Source organism: Gymnoscopelus braueri (assembly GCF_963280865.1).
Source record: "Gymnoscopelus braueri genome assembly, chromosome: 22".
Classification (NCBI taxonomy): domain Eukaryota; kingdom Metazoa; phylum Chordata; class Actinopteri; order Myctophiformes; family Myctophidae; genus Gymnoscopelus; species Gymnoscopelus braueri.
In genome coordinates, this window is record NC_137624.1 from 39,819,923 (window position 1) to 39,843,984 (window position 24,062).

General features: G+C 42.5%; 1 protein-coding gene across 1 annotated transcript in view; it reads right to left on the minus strand.

Annotated features, from left to right (window-relative positions):
- Positions 1-4,916: 4,916 nt before the first annotated feature.
- LOC308079015 (uncharacterized protein) overlaps positions 4,917-24,062 on the minus strand; it is a gene marked incomplete at both ends in the record, with an annotated part of 96,896 nt that continues 77,750 nt past the window's right edge. The window contains 10 exons of the mRNA XM_080420353.1: positions 4,917-5,425; positions 7,210-7,489; positions 10,673-10,767; positions 11,382-11,599; positions 14,359-14,536; positions 15,975-16,211; positions 18,884-19,126; positions 20,838-21,052; positions 22,578-22,776; positions 23,621-23,704. Of these exons, the coding sequence (XP_080276479.1) occupies positions 4,917-5,425; positions 7,210-7,489; positions 10,673-10,767; positions 11,382-11,599; positions 14,359-14,536; positions 15,975-16,211; positions 18,884-19,126; positions 20,838-21,052; positions 22,578-22,776; positions 23,621-23,704 (2,258 nt within the window). The remainder of the gene's footprint in view (positions 5,426-7,209; positions 7,490-10,672; positions 10,768-11,381; positions 11,600-14,358; positions 14,537-15,974; positions 16,212-18,883; positions 19,127-20,837; positions 21,053-22,577; positions 22,777-23,620; positions 23,705-24,062) is intronic.

Sequence of the window (24,062 nt, forward strand, 5' to 3'; positions counted from 1 at the left end):
TAAAATGAAAAATGAACGCGGGTTAAACATTTTTTTTCCAGAAAAGGTTGGTTAAACCACTGGCTTAATTAGTATTAAGAATTAGCTCTTATACTGTAATGACTTCTGCAGCATCTGCTGTTTTACAACTCTATCAGATCTTATTTAGGTAAAGATAGTACGACGCTTGTCCACACATCTACCATGTTTCATCCTTTTTCACCATAGAAATACCATCATATATAACATATGAATATGTCGCGATTATGACATTTTGCTGATTAATTGTCGAATTAAATCAAAATTATATTATTTATAATGTGTCGTTGGAACACTGGAACATCATGAATACTAATTAGCATTTATGTTTGGCTTTTAGGGCTTCGTAAACAAAAGGTGCACCGGGGGCAGACATGACAGATAACTGACATGATTTAATAACTTTATACATAAGAAAAATCATGAATAGTGGGAATAGCCGATCTACAAGCTCAAAACGCGTCACACGTTTTGAGCTTGTAGATCTGCTATTCCCAATTATTTTTTTTATCGTTTGAAAAGATATCAACATGGATACGATTATGGCGATAATGCAAAAAAAAATGCAATTATCTCAAATAATTGCAATTATGTAATAATTGTGACAGCCTTAACCGTGGAGTACAGTGAGTGAAGTTCTGTATGCCAGTACGTAGATCTGCTATTTTCCGTGCGTAACCACCGGGGTCACAACCAAACATAACAGGCCCTTTATAGAATCCAAGTTATAGTGTTGCATTTGTATGCATGAGTAGCAGTGCCAGCAGCAATAATATCACTCGATACTGTTAGGTAGCATTTTGCGGTATTTCAAATGAATCAGAGCTATTGTACTGTATGATAAATCGGCAATGAAGACAGAGATGATACTGTAGCTTACAGTATGGCACGGAAAACCTGACCCTGAGACGATGAACCAGCTGTTTGTTTCTTCAATCCCCCATCTCATCATTTGTATGTTTTGGAAGCATGAACACAGATCTACAACATAAACATTTTCACTTTGATTGAGTCAGTCTGAAACCCAAGGTGGAATAGGTCATCACATATTACAGTTGTGCTCCAAACGTTTGTGAACCTTTCCAGAATTTGTCTTTATTTATGCACCCAAAACATCAGAAGTCCTAAAAGTAGATAAAGGGATTTATTGAGTGAAATGATCCAATATTTCATATCTGTGAGGGGCCAAATGTATTTGAACATTGACGTGGAAATCCTTGCTTACAATTTATGGACTTCAGTCGTTAAGTCTAGCGGAATAGAAACTCTCAAAAGATCAGATAAACCTTGACTCAAGATGCAATATCTAATGGTAATAGAAAGATTTATTTACAGCGCTGTAACATTCACACATCAGACATTGTTGTTCCAGCAAGACACAAAGATAGACTGGCTTGTTCTTCTCTGACGGTCAGCTCATAATTGGCTACAGGAAAACAATAATTCATTTGATGTCTTCTCCTGAGCTTGTTAGTGTTAAAAAACATAACTCAACTGCACAGCCATAAAACAAAGGGGCCACTGACTTACTGGCAGCTGTGACCTTGTCGACCTGAACTCCCTTTTCCGGCCTTATCTGTTTTAGGCCGTGCATGTTCTGCAGCTCTCAAACTCAAGCTAGCAATACAGACTAATAAATGCTAAGAAATGTAATATAATATGATAATATAAATTTGCTTCATCAACCTCTAGGTTGGATTAGCAGTTAACTTGAAGGTGAAATTAAAAAGTGTTTTTAGACACATAAATAAACAACCCAGTTGGTTTGACAAATAGACTACGGACCAATGAATGAGCTCAACGTTCAGAACTGATCAACAGTTACCGGGAAATAACACCACATACTGAAAGCAGAGATTCACATACCTTTGCCCCTCACAGATCTGTAATATTGTATCCTTTTTGACCCACAAAATAAATGACCCAAGTATAATAATCTTTGTCTCATTTGTTTAATTAGTTTTGCTTTATCTACCATCCACACAGAAAGGGTTCACAAACCTTCACGCACTACTCTATATGAGAGGCTTGTTCCTTCAGATGCCTGTTCTGTAAATGGAATAGTGTCTGTGTGTGTCTGTGTGCGTGCGTTAGGGCTGGTAAATTAATATAAAAAGTTCGAATATTCCTCGAATATGGGGGAAATATGTATATTCGAATATGAAAATTAATCGAATTAAAAAAAATTAAGAAAGTATTTTTTTTGGTCCATGTTTATTTCACAGAAACAATACAAAAAACAAACAAAAACACTTTTTTTTTAAATATATTTTTTACTAATAATAATATTCGAATATATTCGAATATCTGCCAATTTTTAAGTTTGTTAAAGTTCCCAGCCCTAGCGTGCGTGTCTGTGTGTGTGCGTGCGTTTGTGTGTGCGTGCGTTTGTGTGTGTGTCTGTGTGTGTGTGCGCGTGTGCATGTGTGTGTGTGTGTGTGTGTGCGCGCGCGTGTGTGCAGTATGTTTGTGTGTGTGTGTGTGTGTATACGTGTATGTGTGTACGTGTACAGTATGTGTGCATGCATGTGTGTTGTTGTGTATGTGGTTTTGTCAACCAGTCTAGACTTCCAACTCCTCAGCGTCCCCTAGTGGGGGCTTCTCTGTAAAGCACAATGTCTACTGTATTATCTGTGTGTGTGTGTGTGTGTGTGTGTGTGTGTGTGTGTGTGTGTGTGTGTGTGTGTGTGTGTGTGTGTGTGTGTGTGTGTGTGTGTGTGTGTGTGTGTGTGTGTGTGTGTGTGTGTGTGTGTGTGTGTGTGTGTGTGTGTCAGTGTTGATTTCGTCGACTAAAAACAAAATAAAAACTAAGTTACGATGACTAAAACTTTGACTAAAATGTTAGTGAGGGACTAGTGGAGAAGAGATCCAGTAGAACTAAAAGACAAGTCATTTTGGTGTTTGGTTGCGCTCGGGTGTTGCGCTCTGAAAATAGCAGATCTACAAGCTCACAACGCGTCGCAGCGCGACGCGTTGTGAGCTTGTAGATCGGCTATTTTCAGCATGCAACCGAGTGTAAAATCAGCCATTACGACGCCACCAAGGCACCGCCAAGATACATTTTAGTCGACTAAATCAACTGTAGTGTGTGTGCGTGGGTGTGTGTGTATTTATGTGTTTGTGCAACGGTATATTTCCCCTCAGAAAATGAACGGTAGAACTGTCTACTACTGTGTATAGATGTGGAATGGAATTATGGTTCACTATCAAATAAATAAATAAATAACACTTCGGCTTTGAATATCGCTTTGTTTCAATCTCCACACATGTTTCTACAGCTATAGTTAATCCACTGATAAACGAGGAGTGTCTCTGTTGTGTTCTGGTAAAGTCATGAACTCACTGTTCCAGTAGTACAATGTTATTATTACATTTTATTTTTGATAGAAGAAACACATTCTCAAATTACATTAACATCTCAAATACATTTGTCAAATCTAAGGGGGTTCAAATGCCAACAAACAAATGGACATGTTTTTTTTAGAAAAGCCAAGGAATTTAAAGTGCAACTTCAACACCACAACAACATAAGATGAGTAATATAACATAGGGGTTAAGGCAAATGACAGGAGGAGAATTTTCATAATTGGTGGAAATTACAAAATACACCCTTGAGTGACCGTGACCAGTAACCATTTTGTTTTAACAAATTAAGACCGGGAACGCATCTGTGTCATTTTAAGATGTATTTGACTATTAAAAAATAGCAGATCTACAAGTTCATAGCACGGCACCGAGTGCCGCACTATGAACTTGTATATATGCTATTTTTGAAAAATCATGAACATTTGTGCAAATCTTAGAATTACTAAAATCTTTGCTTCTGGGAGGGGTCTCTGGAACAACATTTTTTGAGATGGGGTCCGCGGCCAAATACATATGATTTTGGGGGTCCTTGACTTGAAAAAAGTTTGAGAACCACTGATATTATAGCAACATGTTTTTTTTTCCAAAAAACTGTTAGGATTTAGAAGACATTTGTAGTATCCCCCAGAAGCAAAGTGTTTGCTTTAAAAAAATATATATCCAAAGATTTGAATGATTTTTCATGATTTAAATTTGTTTTGCAGATCTACAGTGCCGCGCTACGAGCTTGTTTATCTGCTATTTTTGAATAGCCAAAGACATGTAAAAATGACACACAGATATGTTCCTGTTCTTAAAAGGTTAAGAAAAACTGTGGCTCCAAATGGAGACTTTCTCCAACAAAATCCAGATTTTTGTCAATGAATAACTTTAGTAAAACACAAGTCATTATAAATAGCTTCTCATGTCACGTCTGATTCACCTCACAATCAGTGGAGGATAAATAATCACGGAGGCCTCGAGGCTGAGGCACCGAGCGAGAGATGATAAGACATAGCACAGAGGAGGGATTGTGTGTGCGTGCGTGCGTGCGTGCGTGCGTGCGTGCGTGCGTGCGTGAGTGTGTGTGTGAGAGAGAGAGAGAGAGAGAGAGAAAGGAAGAGAGAGAGAGAAACAGAAATAGACGACAGAGAAAACAGAAAGATAAATCTCACTTAATCCATTCAATACGGGGACGCATCTTTGTCATTTTAGATTTATTTCACTATTCAAAAATAGCAGATATACAAGCTCATAGCGCAGCACAGAGTGCCGCGCTATGAGCTTGTATATCTGCAATTCTTTTTTTAAATCTAGAAAATGTGTGCAAATCTTTAAATACATATATTTTTTAAAGCGAACATTTGTAAAATATGTTGTTCCAGGGACCCCCAGAAGCAAAGATTTGAGTTAAGAAATGTTCGCTTTAAAAAATATATATATTCAAAGATTTCCACACATTTTCTAGATTTTTTTGAATAGCCAAAGAAATCTTATAACGACAGAGAACGCGGCCCCCGGACCGAACGGCTTAAAAAGGATTACGTCACGCTTCACCGGAACGTGTAGCTCTCGTCGTCGTACTCCAGCTCGTCCTCGTTCTCCTCCTGTCCGTAGCGGAACTTCCTGTACACGGTGCCGTCCTGGCCCATGTAAACAATGTCCTCGTCTTCGTCGTCGTCGTCGTCCTCCTCGTCCTTTCCGCCCTTGCCCTGCCTCGCCTTGTCGCCCAACTCCACCAACTGCGACTCCCGGTAGCCGCCGTGGCTGCTGCCGGACGCCGCTCCGCCGCCGCCGCTACGCCCCCCGTACGAGGACGAAGAGGAGTTGAAGCCTCCTCCTCCTCCTCCTCCTCCGAAGCGCCCGCCCGAGCCCAGCTTCTCGTAGCCGCGGGGCGTGATGTCCGGCGGCTCCCTCTTGGAGCGCGAGCGCTTGACGAGGACCGCGCCGGCCCCCAGACCCAGGACCAGCAGGATGGCGCTGGTGATGAAGATGGCGAGGTTGCCCCGCGGCACCAGTTCCTCGTTGATGAAGGCGAAGTTGGTGCTGAGGATGCACTCGCCTGTATTGGGGGGGGGGGGGGGATCAGAGATAGAGACGTTTTAGTTTTAGACAACGTGGTAGTTTTAGGGGCCCAGGGACCCCCAGGGTTTTGTTTTCCTGCAAATGACACAGCACGATAATGCGAGTGTTTCCATGCTTGTGCATTTGTACATGCATGCGTGTACGTACATATGTAGCAATGGTTCTCAGAGGGGAACCCCAGGGGTCCTTAAAGGAGAATTCCGGACAAATTAAGTGTTATCTTTGATGTCTCGTTACTCACCTACCGACGTAAAAAGTGGCGTTCTTTTTTTCCATAGATTCCCCTGTCGTCATTTTTTAAACCCCCTCCGTTGTCATAATGGGAGCGCGTGGGTTAGGGAAATTCGTCTATTATAACCGATGCAAAGTTTTTTTTTTCTCTACTACTAGTCATTGTAGAGTCTCATGATAGTCAAACATGCGCTGAAACTTCCTGCGAGGCTACCGTTAATGGCGAACGATTTAACACTGGTTGCTTCTTTCCAGAACCTGGCAACACGAGTTGCCAGGTTCTGGAAAGAAACAAGCACAACGGAGGGGGTTTAAAAAATGACGACAGGGGAATCTATGGAAAAAAAGAACGCCACTTTTTACATCGGTAGGTGAGTAACGAGACATCAAAGATAACACTTAATTTGTCCGGAATTCTCCTTTAAGGGGGTTCCAAGGGGTCCCCAGCAAAATTAATGATAGTCACGAGCCAAACGGACCCTCACAGGTCTGAAACACTGAGAGTGTACAAATGGAACCAAATGAATCCATTTGAACACTCAGGGTCATGGGGGTCCGTGGCCCTGATGCATACCAAAATGCATGGGGGGGCCATGAAATTAAAAAGGTTTGAGAACCAGTGGTCTACATCAGTGGTTCTCAAACCTTTTCATGTGGGAGGACCCCCAAAGTGATACATATTTGGCTGCGGACCCCCATCTCATATTTTGTGACAGTGACCCCCAAGACGCAAAGATTTTAGTTAAACATGTTCTCTAAGCCGATTCTACATGTCTCCTAAATCTCAACAGTATTCTGAAAAACGTATGTTTCTATATCAGTGGTGCTCAATCTTTTTCATGTCAAGGACCCCCAAAATGATATGTATTTGGCCGCGGACCCCCATCAAAATATTTTGTTCCAGGGACCCCCAGAAGCAACGATTTGAGTTAAAAATGTTCGCTTTAGAAATATATATATTCAAAGATTTGCACACATTTTCACGATTTTTCAAAAATAGCAGATCTACAAGCTCATAGCGCGGCACCGAGTGCCGCGCTATGAGCTTGTAGATCTGCTATTTTTGAATAGCCCAAAGTGTAAAATAATGCTTTTTAGCTCAAATCTAAAAATGACACAGTTCCAGGTCTTAATGGGTTAAAAAATACATATATATTCAAAGATTTGCACACATTTTCAAGTTTTTTTTAAAAATATCAGATATACAAGCTCATGAGCTTGTATATCTGCTATCTGTATGTTCTTCTTTTTTGTCTTAAATCACATCGGTGTTTGCCAATCCTGAGGGAAGGAATCGGTGGCGGTATCGGACTCAAACGTCCTGATCAGAGTACCCCTATTTTCAACGTTTTTCTGTAAATGACACGTGTCCAAACTAGGGACGACAGCTCGAACGCGCCGGTTACTTCTTCTGCCTCATCAGAACAGGATGATGAAAACACAACGAAACGCCAGTGATGCAAAACGTTGAACAATTGAAATTGCAGACCAAGTGACTCAGTGCTTAGTATTCAGGTGTGTGAGTCGTACCCCTGGTCTCAGTGCAATTACAGCAGTCTTGTTGCTGCGCTGCATCCTCCGCATAAGACACAATCCTCTCTGCCGCTCCCTCCTCCTCCTCCTCCTCCTCTTCCTCCTCCCCCTCTTCCGCCGGGCCCCCCTGGTGGTGGTGGTGGTGGCGGCAGCAGTGCAGACAGCGCCCCCCGGCTGCCAGGATGGCCTGGTCGGGACACGCGGTGCAGTTGGCCGGGCCGAATCCTCGACACTCCAGACAGGAGCCGTCGCAGTGCTCGCAGGCGTGTCCCGCCCCCTGGTGGAGGGAAAGAGAACAACGCTGAGTCACTGAATCACTAAAATAGACCGTATTCACACGGCGGCACATGTCTCTATGAAGTCAATGAAAGTAGCCACCCCCGGGTGGCGGCACTTTCAATGTTAAATTCCAATATGGCCGCCGTGTGAATATGGTCTATTGTAAATGGTGCGTTCATATAGCGCTTTCATCCAAAGCGCTTTACATAGATTGTGCGTTCACACACACACACATTCATACACCGATGGCGGAGGCAGTGCAGGATTAACGGAAGGGTTTTGGGTGTTGAAGCACAGGGCACCTATAGCCTCGCGTAGCCAGACTATATCACTGCGTGGATATGAGTCATATGGTGCTTCTATGAGGACGTTTTTTTTTTCCTAAGGGGGCGGGATCAAAACAATGGCTCTGGACCGCAATTGGTTAGACCTACAACCAAACTACCAATTACAGTCTCCCATATTTGAATACTGGGCCCTGATTGGTCACCCCAGACTTCGGGAGCGGGAAATGGATTCACAATGGAGCGGTTGCCAGACACAAATCGCAGAGGGCATTTTTTTTTTTTTTGCACTGGCAGATTCGTCAGGCACCAACCTGCTCGTCGGGAGCAATTAGGGGTTCAGCGTCTTGCTCAAGGACACTTCGACACTAACTCTGGGGGAGCCCGGGATCGAACTAGGAACCTTGCGGGTCCCATGCGGCCCGCTCTACCCCTGAGCCACTCCCGCCCCACTAAATCACAAGTCAGTAAGTAGGTTCAGGTTGGAGCAATCTGGGAACCCAGAACCAAATAAGAATGAAAAACAGCACCCTCTGCTGTTTGTACTATCTTACATTGGCTCTGGGACAATGGCGACGTAGCACCCGTGCGCAAAGGAAACCGGGGTTTAGGTCTGCCTTCAGCTTTCACTTCCGGTGGTGCCACTATGTTTTCATTCCCACTAACAATATTTCTACACGGAACACTAACACCACTTCTCCCAGAGAACATGGATGGTTTTGGTTATAAGCCCACTTGTTTCTATGATGAAAGAGTAAGTTAAAATGTGAATATCTTTCCGTGGTTTTGTCTGCTCCGCGGACGCTATTGTTAAATTAGTTTGGGTTTGTTTCGAGGGGGAAAGATCGACGGAAATGTGAATCCCGCCCACTACATTTGATTGGGTAAAGCGCGGCCTGCTTCCTGATCTGAAGGCACGCCCACTTGTAGCCCAGTGCGTACATGTTATGACGAGCCTTCACGACAGATTCCAACGCAGAGCAGAATCTGTTCTTGAGAGATTAAGGTTGGAGTGACTTATTGTCGGTATCGGACGGGAGCGCGGGTGTCTCCCTTTTTCAATGTGCCAGACCCCTGGGAGATGGATTGCTGAGGTGGAGCACAACACCTACCATCAGCTCCCCAGTACTTACCGCACACCTTATTAGGCTATATGCACAGCAGCCATATTGGAAAAAAATTGGGCCTCTTCCTTACCTTACTTCCTTCACAGGTGCAGTGGTGGAAAAAGTACTCAAATTCTCTACTTAAGTAAAAGTACCAATACTGCAGTATAAAAATACTCTGTTACAAGTAAAAGTCCAGAATTCAAAATTTACTTGAGTAAAAGTACAAAAGTATTGGTATCAAAATGTACTTAAAGTACCAAAAGTAAAAGTACAAAATATTTGAAAATAGCAGATCTACAAGCTCACAACGCGTCGTAGATCAACTATTTTCAAATAGCCTATGTATAAAATAGGGTTAAAGTGATTAAGGTATGGTTCATTATATCATAATTCATATCTCAAAAGTAACTAGTATCTAAAGTTTTCAAATAAATGTAGTGGAGTAAAAGTACAATATTTGCCTCTGAGATGTAGTGGAGTAGAAGTAAAAGTATTGGAAATTGGAAATACTCAAGTAAAGTACAAATACCTCAAAATTGTACTTAAGTACAGTACTTAAGTAAATGTACTTAGTTACTTTCCACCACTGCACAGGTGTTACCAATGATGTTAATTAAGGCTCTGTTCCGTTCTGGTCAAACAGAGTCAGGGTGCTGATATTGTGCAGCACGTTGGCTCACTGGAAACACTCTGCTACACCAGTGGGTCTCAAGGAGTCCTTACGGGTCTGTAACTCTGAGAGTTATGGGGGTCCTTGAAATGAAAACATTCGAGAACCACGGTGCTACACTAAATGGAACAGAGCCTTCATTAGTAACACCTGTGAAGGAAGTAGGCTACGGAAGGGGCCCAATTTCTTTACAATATGGCTGTTTGTGCATATAGCTTATTACCCACGCCATGCTACTCATACGCTGAGTTGGCCCACGATCGATCGAACCCTGTGGTCCAAAAGCTGAGTGCTCTCTCTGACTGAGCCACCCCGACACAGTCACTAAAGCAACAGAGCTGGACGACGGAAGGGCTGGATGTTTGCAACGCTACAAAGAACCGGGTATGTAATCCACACACTCTACACCTCTGCATGTAGCCTACTGTGTACAGTATTATAATGAATAGCGCTTTTCCGAGTGCTCAAAGCACTTTACAATGGTTCATTCAAAACTATTTAGTTCCAGGGATCCCCAGAAGCAAAGATTTGAGTTACAAATGTTTGCTTAAAAATATATATTATATTCAAAGATTTGCACAAAAATAGCAGATCTGCATTACATTACATTACATTACATTACATTACATTACAGTCATTTAGCAGACGCTTTTATCCAAAGCGACTTACAATAAGTGCATTCAACATGGGTAGGGAATGAAACTACTAATCACCAGAAGCATTAAGTGCATTCTCTTCTAAAACAAGGTATATATAAGAGTATACCTAGCGATAAAGTAAAATTGCAATATATCAGCTACCTACTTTCATAACCAGATGAGACAAAATAGGAAAATCAAATGAACAAGAAAGAGCTAAAACAAATAAGTGTATTGAATAAGCAATAAAATAATAAAACAAGAGTACGTACAACTAGTTAACAACAAGTAGGCAAGGCGAAGAGGAAGGGTAGTGTTTCCTGAAGAGGTGGGTTTTCAGCCTGCAGCGAAAGATGGGCAGTGACTCTACAAGCTACAAGCTCATAGTGCGGCACTCGGTGTCGCACTATGAGCTTGACCTTTTTTCGTGTTTAATTTTTTTTTATAGAAATGAACAGCATTACTGTGTTGTGTAGTTACCTTGGTCACAGGATACTGGCCCACATCACACACAGACTCACACATGCCGTCTGAGAGTGTGTATCCCGTGTGGCAGGAGTCACAGGCTGGGGAGGCTTCTCATCAGCATGCATAGAAACAACACAAACTTACATTAGCTAGATTGGCAGAACTGTACACACACACACACACACACACACACACACACACACAATGTGTGTGCGTGCGTGCGTGTGTGCGTGCGTGCGTTTGGGATTATGCATTAATGATTAGGCAATTTACACAACACTATTTTGAAAGTATTACATCACTTTTACACCTGCAGGCAGCCCTTGACTAAGCATGCAGACTCAATATTTGGGCAACCTGCTAAGGTGTTTGCCTGCAAATAACACCGCAGCACCAATAGGGCTGTCACAATTATTACATAATCGACTAATCACAATTGTTTGAGATAACCGCAATATATATATATATATTCAAAGATTTGCAAAAAACGAATTTAAAAAAATTGAAGATCTACAAGCTTGTAGATCTGCTATTTTTTTAGTAGCCAAAGTATAAAATATGGTTAAATTGGTTCAAATGATTGTGACGCTATTTTAACTAATTTAGCTGGGGACCCCCCACCTCAAGGACCCCTGGGGGTCCCCGGAGGGCGGACCCCACGTTTTGAGATTGCATCAAGCTATACTGCTGGAGAAGACATTGGGGGGGGGGGGGGGGGCACCTTGGCATGTTTTGCAGCCGGTGTGGCAGGGCTCACAGGTCCGGTGCCCGGTGTCGCGGTAGAATCCCGGCGGGCAGGCGGGCAGACAGCGGCCCTGTCTCCTCACGTAGAACAGTCCCAGGACACAGTTCAGACAGCTGTCCTCCGTTCCCCCGATGCACTCGCTGCAGCTGGGGTCGCAGCGCTCGCACGTCCACGAGGCCGTGTTTCCATAGTGACTGTTGGCAAGCGATACAAAGTAAACGAGTAAACAACAGCATGCTGTCAGGGAGATGTTTTCGTGTGAAGCAGGTGTAAAAAAAAAGTGCTTGACGTGATAGATGTCTTGTTCCCAGTGGTGGAAAAAGTACTCAAATGTTCTACTTGAGTAAAAGTATCAATACTGCATTGTAGAAGTACTCTGTTACAAGTAAAAGTCCGGAATTAAAGATTTACTTGAGTAAAAGTACAAAAGTATTGGTATCAAAATGTACTTAAAGTATCGAAAGTAAAAGTATTAAAATGTTTGAAAATAGCAGATCTACAAGCTCACAACGCGTCGCGATGCGACGCGTTGTGAGCTTGTAGATTGGCTATTTTCAAATAGCCTATGTATAAAATAGAGCTAAAATGGTTGATGTATGTTTCATAATATCATAATTTATATCTGAAAAGTAACTAGTAACTAAAGTTTTCAAATAATTGTAGTGGAGTAAAAGTACAATATTTGCCTCTGAGATGTAGTGGAGTAGAAGTAAAAGTACTGAAAATTGGAAATACTCCAGTAAAGTAAAAGTACCTCAAAGTTGCACTTAAGTACAGTACTTGAGTAAATGTACTTAGTTACTTTTTGTGCCTGATTCATACTTGGTTGCTTGTTGAATCAAGATAAAGATAAGATCAACATAAAGGGATAGTTCACCCCCAAAATGACTTTTTTCCCTTTCGATTAGTCACCCCATGGAGACTTGAATTCATGGATATTTATTTGTTTTTGTCGCATTATTCCTAAGCCAATAATTTGAGGACCGGCAGCGGTTCCGGTAGGAGACACAAAGAGTCTCTTTTGTGTCTCCTACCGGAACCGCTGCCTACCGGTCCGCTGGTCATCAAATTATTGGCTTAGAAGTACAACAATAAAACAAAAATCACACTGTGAAGTGGGCGGTGTGGTCACATACAGTGGTCATCACAGTGATGGAAGAAGTGATGGAAGAAACCATAACTTAAAAAAAACACATTTATGTTTTTTTTTTAGTTATGGTCCTATTTATAGGGCTATGCACATGTGTCATGTTTCCCTAGCCAATCACAGTCCTGAATAGACTGTGATTGGCCAATCACGGTGCAGGGTTAGGGGGGTACATTTGTGGCCAATCACAGCGCAGGATTTGGTGTGCAAATATCCAAACCTCACATATAGGGGCGGTTTCACCGCCCAAAAATCCATGAATTCAAGTCTCAATGGGGTGACTTAGCCTGGGATCCAGCCTGCTTCGCTACGTTCGGCGGACTTTTTTTTCTCTCTTCGCTTCTCAGTCTGGAAAGCCTCCCATTGGGAGGTTTTGCAGAACTACACTGGAACTACATATGTTACGTTGGGCAACGTCGTTGCTGATTGGATGTTGTTCAAACGAATGACGAATCACAACGATCACACTGTTTTTTTGGTCCCGCCCCGCACCACACCACAGACCCGCACCACAGACCCGCATCAGAAGCCCCAGGTTCGATTCGAACCTTTTGGCATGTCCCGCCTCCCTTGGAGATAGGAGGCTTTCCAGACTGAGAAGCGAAGAGAGAAAATAAAGTCCGCCGAACGTAGCGAAGCAGGCTGGATCCCAGGCTAGGGGTGACTAATCCATAGAAAAAAGTATTTTTTTGGGTGAACTATCACAGGTTTAAGGGTTTAATAGGAGTGGGTGGAATTAGTTTTTGCGCAAGTTCCATCATTTCGTTGTAAAAAAAGATTGTCACGCAACCAAGTATAAATCAGCCTTTATTCTTAAGTGCTGTTTGAATAAATGTATTGTGTCTTCTAGTGTCTTAAAGGTGTGGAGGTTGACAAATTGTTGACAAATTGCTTTCATTGGCGTTCATTATCCCTTAACGTAGTCTCTCTGGGGTATTTAATTTAGTTACACACACATTTAACGGCAAATTAATTTAACTCCAGCACCGCAGCACAAATAAAATCAGCTCTAATTAGCATCTTACAGGCCACTTAAAGGACTATTTAAATGTCAAACACGGTGCAGGGTCTTAGCATGACTAACTTAAACCTGAGTTTGTAATGAGAGCAGCAGGTGATCAGGACATTTTTTAACCCATAGTACGATATGATCATCTTTTACTGGGTACAACACTAATGTTATTATTAAACTGATCCTCACTGTGGGGTCCAGGGACCCCCAGGGGTCCTTGAGGGGTTCCCCAGCTAAATGATTGTTAGTTAGGAACCAAATGGACCCTTACAGGTCTGTAACTCCAAGAGTTAAGGTCAGTGGTCAATGAAGAAGTACTCTGTTACAAATAAAAGCCTGGAATTAAAAATGTACTTGAGTAAAAGTACAAAAGTATTGGTATCAAAATGTACTTAAAGCACCAAAAGTAAAAGTACTTAAATGTTTGAAAATAGCAGATCTACAAGCTCACAACGCATCGCGATGCGACGTGCTGTGAGCTTGTAGATCTGCTATTTTCAAATAGCCTAGCTATAAAATAGGGCTAAAGTGGTTAATGTATGTTTTATAATGTAATAGTTTATATCTGCAAAGTAACCCGTAACTAAAGTTTTCAAATAATTTTAGTGGAGTAAAAGTACAATATTTGCCTCTGAGATGTAGTGGAGTAGAAGTAAAAGTATAGACAATTGGAAACACTCCAGTAAAGTAAAAGTACCTCAAAATTGTACTTAAGTACAGTACCTGAGTAAATGTACTTAGTTACTTTCCACCACTGGGTAACGGTATGAATGAATGAATAGAACAGCTGTTACCTGGGCTGACAGGTGTCCACGCACTCCTTGCCCTCCCTGAACAGGTGCTCCTTGCAGGCCAGACACTCGTGGGTGTGTTTGCCCATACAGGAGAGGCAGGACGGGTGACAGGGCTCACACCTCTGCCCCGCCTCGTCCTGGTAATAGCCTGTAGGGCAGTCGTCCATGCAGGTCCCGTCTGTGTGTAGGAGCAGAGAGTATATACATCATGCAAATACATACATACTAAACATTCACACAAAAAGGCAAAACAACTCATGAATAATGCACTTCATGGAGCAGAATGAACAATGGCTTCTTTGATCAGACTGCGACTGCATGCAAATCCATGACTTGTTTTTCCACTCTGTCGTTTTGCTAGAGATCTGATTGGATTTGTGTATTCAGACATGGTCCACCTGTCTGCGTTGGTTTGCTGTGGTATCAATGAATAAACCACATCGAAGTCGTGTGATGTCGCCTAAAATAGCAGACATACTAGCTCGGTGTTTCTCAACATACATTGTAAGTAACATACAGTACCTTAGGTCTATATCTCATTCTGTATGGTTGTTTTTCTTCTCTCTTTTTTTTACATTCTTTTACTATTATAGGAAGCACCATAGAAGACAAGTAAGCACAATAGGATGCACCATAGGAAGCACTATAGAAGACAGGGAAGCACCATAGATGACAGGTAAGCAGTGTTGATTTTGACAGCAATTTTTGATGTAGTTTTAGTTATATTCTTTTGAATAAAATTCCATTTAGTCTTAGTCATATTTTAGTCATCTGAAATGTTTAACTTTTTGTCTAGTTTTAGTCGACTAAATATCATACGATTTTAGTCGACTAGATCTACAGTTGATTTAGTCGACTAAAATGTACGTTGGCGGTGCCTTGATGGCGTCATAATGGCTGATTTTACACTTGGTTGCATGCTGAAAATAGAAGATCTACAAGCTCGCAACGCGAGCTTGTAGATCTGCTATTTTCAGAGCGCAACACCCGAGCACAACCAAACATAAAATGACTTGTCTTTTAGTTCTACTGGATCTCTTCTCCACTAGATCCCTCACTAACATTTTAGTCTAGTTTTTATTTGTTGACGAAATTGTCAATATATTTAGTCTTAGTTTTAGTCATCATAGCCTAGTTTTTATTTAGTTTTTATTTAGTTTTCGTCAGTGAAAAAAGGTTGTCGACCAACATTTTTCGTCATAGTTTTAGTCGACAAAATCAACATTGCAGGTAAGCACTATAGGAAGCACCATAGAAGACAGGGAAGCACCATAGGAAGCACCATAGAAGACAGGTAAGCACCATAGGAAGCACCATAGAAGACAGGTAAGCACCATAGGAAGCACCATAGATGACAGAAGCACCATAGCATAGGATTTTTTCCATTCATATTTTGTTAATATTTTATTTATTTTAACATGACTTCATTTTGTTAAATTCCGGTTACTTAGTCCTAAACGGTTAGTGACACACAACCGTCCCATCCCTCACTGACCATGATACTGACCATGATACTGACATGATGATACTGATTCTATGCTGAAGATAACATGACTGAATAGGTGTTAGTTACTGTATGTGGTAAAAAAGGCCAATAGAGAATGGTCTCAACTCACTGAGCAGTAAATGTTTCTGGTTGCAGCTCAGGCAGTGCGTCTTGCCAGGGCCGGAGCATTGGTGGCAGTATTTGTGACAGGGGTGGCATTCGCCGTCCAGCTCGGCGTAGTGGTGGGACGGGCACTTGTTGACCAGCGGCCTGCAGTGACCGTGACCGTCCAACGTCTCAGTCTCCCTGCAAGCGGTGCAGAAACCCGCCAGCGGCCCCGAGCAGGAGAGGCAGGATGCATCACAGTCTGAAAATACATATTTTTTTTACAATGATAAACCCCCTACTTTCACAGCAATGTCACGGAAATGTACGATGCGTCATGCGTCATTATTCATAGAATAATCACGTTAGCATACAGTAAAACGGTCTCTCTATGCCTTCATTTCCACGGCAAGAGAGACGCATTTAGTACATCTGTTCTAGTACATCCAAAGGCATAGATGCAGGGTTCAATGGGAGTACGTTTTCTTAACCACTTAAGCCCCTACAGACAGTATATACACTTAGCTGTATAAACAAATACTGAAAATAACTGACACTGTCACACTTTTTCAACCAAAAAAATGGTTAAAAAAATAGGGACGACAGGGATAATGTAGTTAACGTATGTTTTTAAGTTGTTAAATTGTCATATTATCAAACATAAATATCAGACAGTCTACATTTCTCAAAAGGAAATGCATGTATTTAATTCAAATTAGCAAATTCTGCAAATTTAACCCTACATAGATGGCTCAGTGATTTAGTGATAAAAAAAAAGAAGAGGAACCACTTAAATCATTATACTTAGTTGACCGGAGTCCACCAGGGCTCTATACTGGGGCCTCCTCCGGTTTTCCCTGTACACCAAAACTTTTCGGCGAAAATAGGCGATGTATAAAATGTATAAAAATCTTTTGAAAGTAGCCGATCTGCAAGCTCACAATGGCTGCGGGTACATGGACCATCATGTATTCATTCAGAATGAATTCATTCCGAATGAACTCATTCCGAATAGAGGAATCTGATCCACTCACCTGTTTACATGGGACCTGAATAAAAGTATTCCTCGTTTACATGACCAACGCATTCATTCGGAATATAACTTTTGACATGCGCAAAGTGGTTCCCGCCTACGCCCGGGCATGGACCAGGGGCCACTACCCGGAGCAGAGCTTCCCCTGGTGGGCATGGGAGGAGGCAATGAATAGCCCCCTTGTGCCTCCGCGGCGGAGGTCAGTCGGTCGACTGGGCGGTAAGCGACGCACCGACTCCTGGCCAGGCAGCGTTGTATGCGGTACAAGCCTGTGTTCCTTTGTTGTCGCCGTTTTAATGCAAAAGTAGCAGATCTACAAGTTCAGACCAGTTTATTTTTTTGTATTGGTACCAGACACGGTAAAACGTAGGCTAGCCTATACTATTTGTCACATTTCTCATGTAGGTACGATGACGTCATCGCGCATTCGCACATGGTCATTATAATAATAAATAATAATACATAAACACCGGACCGCTCATGGTCATTATAATAATAAATGGAGAGAGAGAGAGAGCAACACTACAGTCTATGAAACAAGGCACGCTCATTTATGGCAAAGGTACAAAAGTATTGGCATCAAAATATACTTAAGTAGAAAGTATAAGCTACTCATTATGCCGAGTGTCACGTTTTTCTTGTATTATTATGAAAAAGCTTTGAAACATGCTGTAACTCATTCACTGTGACGAAAACCCTCTTTCTGCGCCGAGTAGCGCGCGGTGCGCACACGGAGAATGCGGAGTCTGTCGCCCTAAAACACAATCGCCCCGGGTCAAAATCCAGCGACCATGGAGCGGCCGTGGATGGCCCGCTCAAAAGGTGCGTGGGGCGTAGTGTTTTGGGACGACCGTTCCGGCTGCCCATGTAATGAATTGATTAAGTAAAACTCATCTGTTTTCGCTGCAGCTGCGCCCTAATAATGTAGTTTTCATTTATTTTTGTTCACGTATGCTATTAAAACAATGCAGCTATTGCAGTATTGGGCCTTAACATGTGATTAAAAATGTATACGTATTTGGCCCCTCATATATAAAATAAATGTCAAATCTGATTTAAAATTGAAACTTGCAGCTGATCAATGCGTTTTCTTCGTTTACGTGCGGACAGGGATTTAAAAAAAAAATCTTTGTCATGTGGCCAGGGATTCTTTTTAAAATCTGAGGACTAAAATACCCGTTTAGAAAAAGATCCATATAAGTGTAGCCTAGGCCAGCAATCCTTGGAGCGTCCGTTCTCCTGGACAAGTCTGGGCTTAACCATGGCTTAAATGACGCTATAGAATAGAATCATTCATTTTATCACGCAGGAGCGACCGTGGCCGAATTAGAGATTTGATAGGTCATTTTTGGACAATTCTGACAGCACTATAAGCACGGACATGCGCAAAGGAATGCATGTATTCCAAACAGAGAGGAGCGTTCGGAATAAAGTGTTTACATGGTCAATTCCGATTGGTATATCCCGATTCAAACGGTCTATACCACCCCTCCTAACCCGAATGAAAATTCATTCGGGTCAGACTGGAATGGAATATTCTATTCCAATTGAGGTGTTTACATGAGCATTTCTATTCTGAATGAATTCATCCATTCATTCATTCCGAATAGAAGTGTATTCATTCCGAATGAAACTGTCCATGTACCCGCAGCCAGTGCGTCGCGTCGCATCGCAACGCATTGTGAGCTTGTAGGTCTGCTATTTTCAAATGGCCGAAATGTATATAGGGCTGAAGTGGTTAATGTGTGTAAAAAGTACAATATTTTCCTCTGAGATGTAGTGGAGTAGAAGTGAAAGTACTCCAAATTAGAAACACTCCAGTAAAGCAAAAATGTACTTTCAAAATAAGTACAGTACTTGAGTAAATGTACTTTAGTTACTTTACACCCCTGCTGATTTACCTTTACACTCTCCCGTCCTGTCGTCCCTATAGGTGTGTGCGGGGCAGTCTGGTAGGCACGCCCCGTTGTGCAGCGTAGCGTGCGGGTCAGAGCAGGAGTCACAGTCGTTGTCGTCGGGCCCGTCGCACAGGGTGCAGTCACTGTGACAGCGCTGACACAGGCCCTGCTCCGAGTCCTCGAAGAACCTCTCAGGACAGTCCAGCACGCACAGAGCCTCGTGGAGGAAGTGGTACTCCTCACACGCTGCGTATGGAAGAAATTATTTAGTACAGGGGTCTTCAACAGGGGGTCCGGGACCCCTAGGGGGTCCTCAGAGCTACTACAGGGGGTCCGCCAAATCTTTGTGTTATGATTTTTTTTTTTACCTTAACCATCCCTTTTCCGAGGAGAACTTTAGCCAAAAATAGCCGATCTACAAGCCCACAACACCTCACGCTGCGAGGTGTTGTGGGCTTGTAGATCGGCTATTTTTGGCAAAGGAGGTGTAGAGGGAAGAAAGAGCAGACCAGGAGAACAAAAAAAGTTTAATCTGAAACACAATTTTATACAATATAGAGTAGGGGGTCCCTGCTTCATCTCTCTCTCAGCTAGGGGGTCCTTGGCCTGAAAACGTTGAAGACCCCTGATTTAGTATATTATGACCAAATAAAACCGAAAAGTTGGGAAACATAAAGGCGCTACAAAAGGGAGAATGAACGATCCTGGCGTTAGAAAAACATGTTGTTGCGAGATTGTGAAAGTTAAGAGACTTGAATTTGTTGTCTCGTTGTTGTAGAACTGTTGTTCAGGTCTTAAAGTGACCCCAAACTAGCTTCACGCCGCATTGTGAGCTTGTAGATCCGCTATTTTCACCACTTCTTAAACTCTCTTCCGATCTACTTCTACTATTTGTTTAACCTTTTTTAACATCTTTTAAAATCTTTTGAAAAATGCAGATATTTACTTGCGACCCATAATAAGTGGTCCGCGACCCAGCGATGGGGTCGCGGACCACTGTTTGGGAAACAGTATTCTAACCCAGTGGTTCTCAAACTTTTTCATGTCAAGGACCCCCAAATTGATTTGTATTTGGCCACGGACCCCCATCTCAAAATATGTTGTTCCAGAGACCCAAGATTTTCACAAATGTTCACGATTTTTCAAAAATAGCAGATCTACAAGCTCATATGAGCTTGTAGATCTGCTATTTTTTAAAAGCAGATACAAGGTTATAAAAGGTATACAAAAGTGGTTACAATTATTGTGATATTAACTCTCTCAGTGCCACGCCCCGACATATCCCGAGTTTTTCCCGAGTACCCTCAGTGCCAGCACGAGAAATCCCGAGTTTTTACTTTTGACTGTGGTCGCGCTATTCTGTTTTTTTTTCATGATCACTTTCGCTTCCTGACTACATCAGACTCACCCGGAGCCGGATGTAATTTTTTTTTTTCATTTCCGGGTCACGTTGTTTTTCTCCGGTGATTTTCGGCCAGAATAGGGAAAGTCACGGTTTTTCACACGGTATAAAAAGCGAACGGAGAGGTCCACGTCTACTCTCGTTGGTCTGGGTGACGATCAGTCATCGTAGTCGTGTATTGCATCGTAATTTAGCCCGATCAACGAATGTCAAAAATGTCAACATCCGGTTGTGACCGGATATGACGTGAGCCTGTTTGGGAGGGGGCGAGTGAGCCAGCGAGATCATCAATGTGTCGATTTGTTGCTCTCTACTGGTAGAACTGTATTATGGGTTTAAAACCCCAATCAGATCATTTATTTGAATGAAAAATTACAAAATTAAAAAATTAACAAAAACGCAAATTTCTGGCACTGGGGGAGTACTTTATGAAAATACTCTTGGCAGTGAAAGAGTTAACACATTTTGCTCGGGACCTCCTGGAACCCCCCCCCCCCCCCCAAGGACCCCTTGGAGGGGTCCCCGGACCCCACTTTTAAGAACCAATGTTCTAACCTGTGCACTGTCCGAGCTCGTTGCACTGCTGGCAGGCTGCGGGGCAGTGCTGGCACTCCCTGTCCCTCAGCGTGTGACCCGCGGGACACTCCTCTACACACTGGTGATTGTGGAACAGCAACGGTTCCTCACAGCTCAGGCAATACGTGGCGTTCCTCTCACAGGACGCACAGCCCGGGGCACAGCTACGACACACCTGACCCACAGGATACCCCCTATACGCACACAAGTAACACACAATACGTCATACTCAAGATTCAATTCAAATTCAAACAACTTTTATTTTCCTTTCGGAACTTCGTTTGTGGTTTGTGGTTAAAACTAGGGTGACCATTATTCTGAATTCCCAAAAAGAGGACACCTCACGCATGCGTTTCCGGCGCGTGCGGGGTTTTTTTGTTACCTTAATTCGGTTAATTCGGTTCCAAAAATGTACTCCAGAAGTGTAGATGTCGGGATTTTTTTTTCAATGAATGACAGGCAGCACGATGTCCGTGTTGTCCAGTGTGTGTGTGTGTGTGTGTGTGTGTGTGTGTGTGTGTGTGTGTGTGTGTGTGTGTGTCTTGTTGACACATGTGCTGGAGCCTGTCAGCAGCGTTGCCAAGTCTCGTGGGAGAAATAAGGAGACAACACCAAAAACAAGCCAGAAAAACAAGCCAAATCTTGTCCAGTTAGTGCTTTCATTGTTGCTAAGATACGTCCCCCCCCCCCCCCCCCCCCTACTGATACACAGATACAGTACACGCTACCCAAACGCTCAAAACCCCGGACATTTGAAGGATTTTATAAAACCCCCCCGGACAGGCCGGGCGGACAGCCCCTCAAAAGAGGACATGTCCGGGTAAAAGAGGACGTATGGTCACCCTATTAAAACACAACATACAATCACAATACATATATACCCAGGTCCCTATGAAAACACATTAGAAACTGCTACTTAAAAGCATGATAAAATAATATAAATGATATGCAACCTATGCGTTTATGTGTTTACTAGCGTCCAAGTGGGATAGTCCAACGGGGGGCTCCAGCAGTCTGATGGCGGTAGGTACAAAGCTGGCTATAAGCCCCTTTTGGTTAAGTGTCGAAGCCCTGTAGCGACGGCCTGAGGGCATCAGTCTGTAATGGGTGTGAGGGGTGTGTGTGTTGTCCTCAACTATTTGAGAGGCCTATTTCATAACCTAGGCTATTTGAAAATAGCCGATCTACAAGCTCACAACGTGTCGCATCGCAACGCGTTGTAGAGCTGTCAACTTTCCTCAGAAATGATATTCGAATATTGGTCTTAAAAAATGGCAGATATTCGAATATATTCGAATATTATTATTATTATAAAAACAGAAACAGTACAAAAAACAATGTATTGAGTGCTCGGATCCAATAAAACATATCTTTTGTTTGTTTTTATAACTTGATACATTGTTTTTTTGTATTGTCCCAGTCAAATAAACAATTTTTTTTTTCATATTCTATATATATATAATATTGGGAATATATATCTCAATATTCAAATAATATTCGAATATCGAATATACGTTTGACAGCCCTAACGCGTTGTGAGCTTGTAGATCTGCTATTTTCAAACATTTTAGTACTTTTACTTTTGGTACTTTTTTACATTTTGATACCAATCCTTTTGTACTTTTACTCAATTTTTTATTCCACACTTTTACTTGTGACAGAGTACTTCTACATTGCAGTATTGATACTTTTACTTACCACTGACAAAAAAAACAGTACCTTATACATTGATGGACACACTGTCCGTCCTGCAGGAACAGCGGAGCTCTCCGGACGGACTGGCAGCGGGTGCAGCGCTGCCCGTCCACGCACTGAGAGCAGCCCTGTGGGCACGGCTCACACACGGCCGTCAGGCGGCCGGCGAACCAGCCTGTCGGGCACTTTGTCACACACATCTGCTGTGCCGTCAGGAACCGTCCTGGGGGAACACACGGGATAGTAAGTAGCAATGATCGTTATAATTACAAGACCCAGATGTACACTATATATTTGGGCCATAGCCATAGCTGAATGGGTAGAGAGAGAGAGAAGGCCACCTGGGAGAAACAGAAGGTCCCAGGTCCGATTCCAAGGGCCCCTGGCTATGTGTTGAGGTGTACATGAGCAAGACACTTAACCCCTAACCGCTCCCCCCTTAAAGGGATAGTTCACCCCCAAAATGACTATTAGTCACCCCATGGAGACTTGAATTCATGGATATTTCTTTGTTTTTGTCTCATTCTTAATAAAATAATTTGATGATCGGCAGCGGTTCCGGTAGGAGACACAAAGAGTCTCCTACCGGAACCGCTGCCTACCGGTCCGCTGGTCATAAAATGATTGGCTTAGGAATGCGACAAAAACTAAAAAATATCCATGAATTCAAGTCTCCATGGAGTGACTAATAGATAGAAAAAATATTTATTTTGGGTGAACTATCCCTTTAACCCCTAACTGCTCCCCCCTAAGTGCTCAATATGACCACCTGAGCAGCAATCACCCCCACAGGATTAATATGGTTATTATAAATAATAGAATCCTCAGTGTGACACATTCCATGTGTTTATTGTGCAAAACACAATCCAGTGGTTATGAAAAACCTGAATACTACTGTATTGTATAGGCCTATACTGTAGTAAAGAAAGACCCACCGCATACTGAATGCAGTAAAGACCCACCATACACTGTATGCTGTAGATAGATAGAACTTACTATATAAAGTCAAAGAAAACAACGTTATCAGGTATAGACACTCAGTGAGGTGAGGGGTAGAGTAGACAGACCTCTGACGCAGGTCTTACACTGGTTCTTCTCCTTCCCAGAACACGACTCACAGGACGGGTTGCAGTCCTCGCACTCCTCATCAACTGCAATGCAAAAACACAGAATTTATTTTTTGTAAAGTGCATGAGCCCAAGTGCCTTTAATTAATTCGGGGGAATGACCCCAAAATAATTCTTCTACCATATTCTTCATTTTTGCTAAAATGAAGAATTTATGGTATACGGTTAGATTTGCTGCTTTTCTCCTTTTGACAAACTGCCCCCTCTGGCCATTCATTTCCTACCCGACAACACCAGGGTCGGAATGTCTCAATGGAGAGACCACATCCAAAAACTGCAGATGTGCCAGGTACAGTATATTGTATTAACATACTCTACCACACAGATTGGTTTAAAAAAATAATGTTTTATTCATTAATTTTTTTTTTCCGGATTGCAGCTT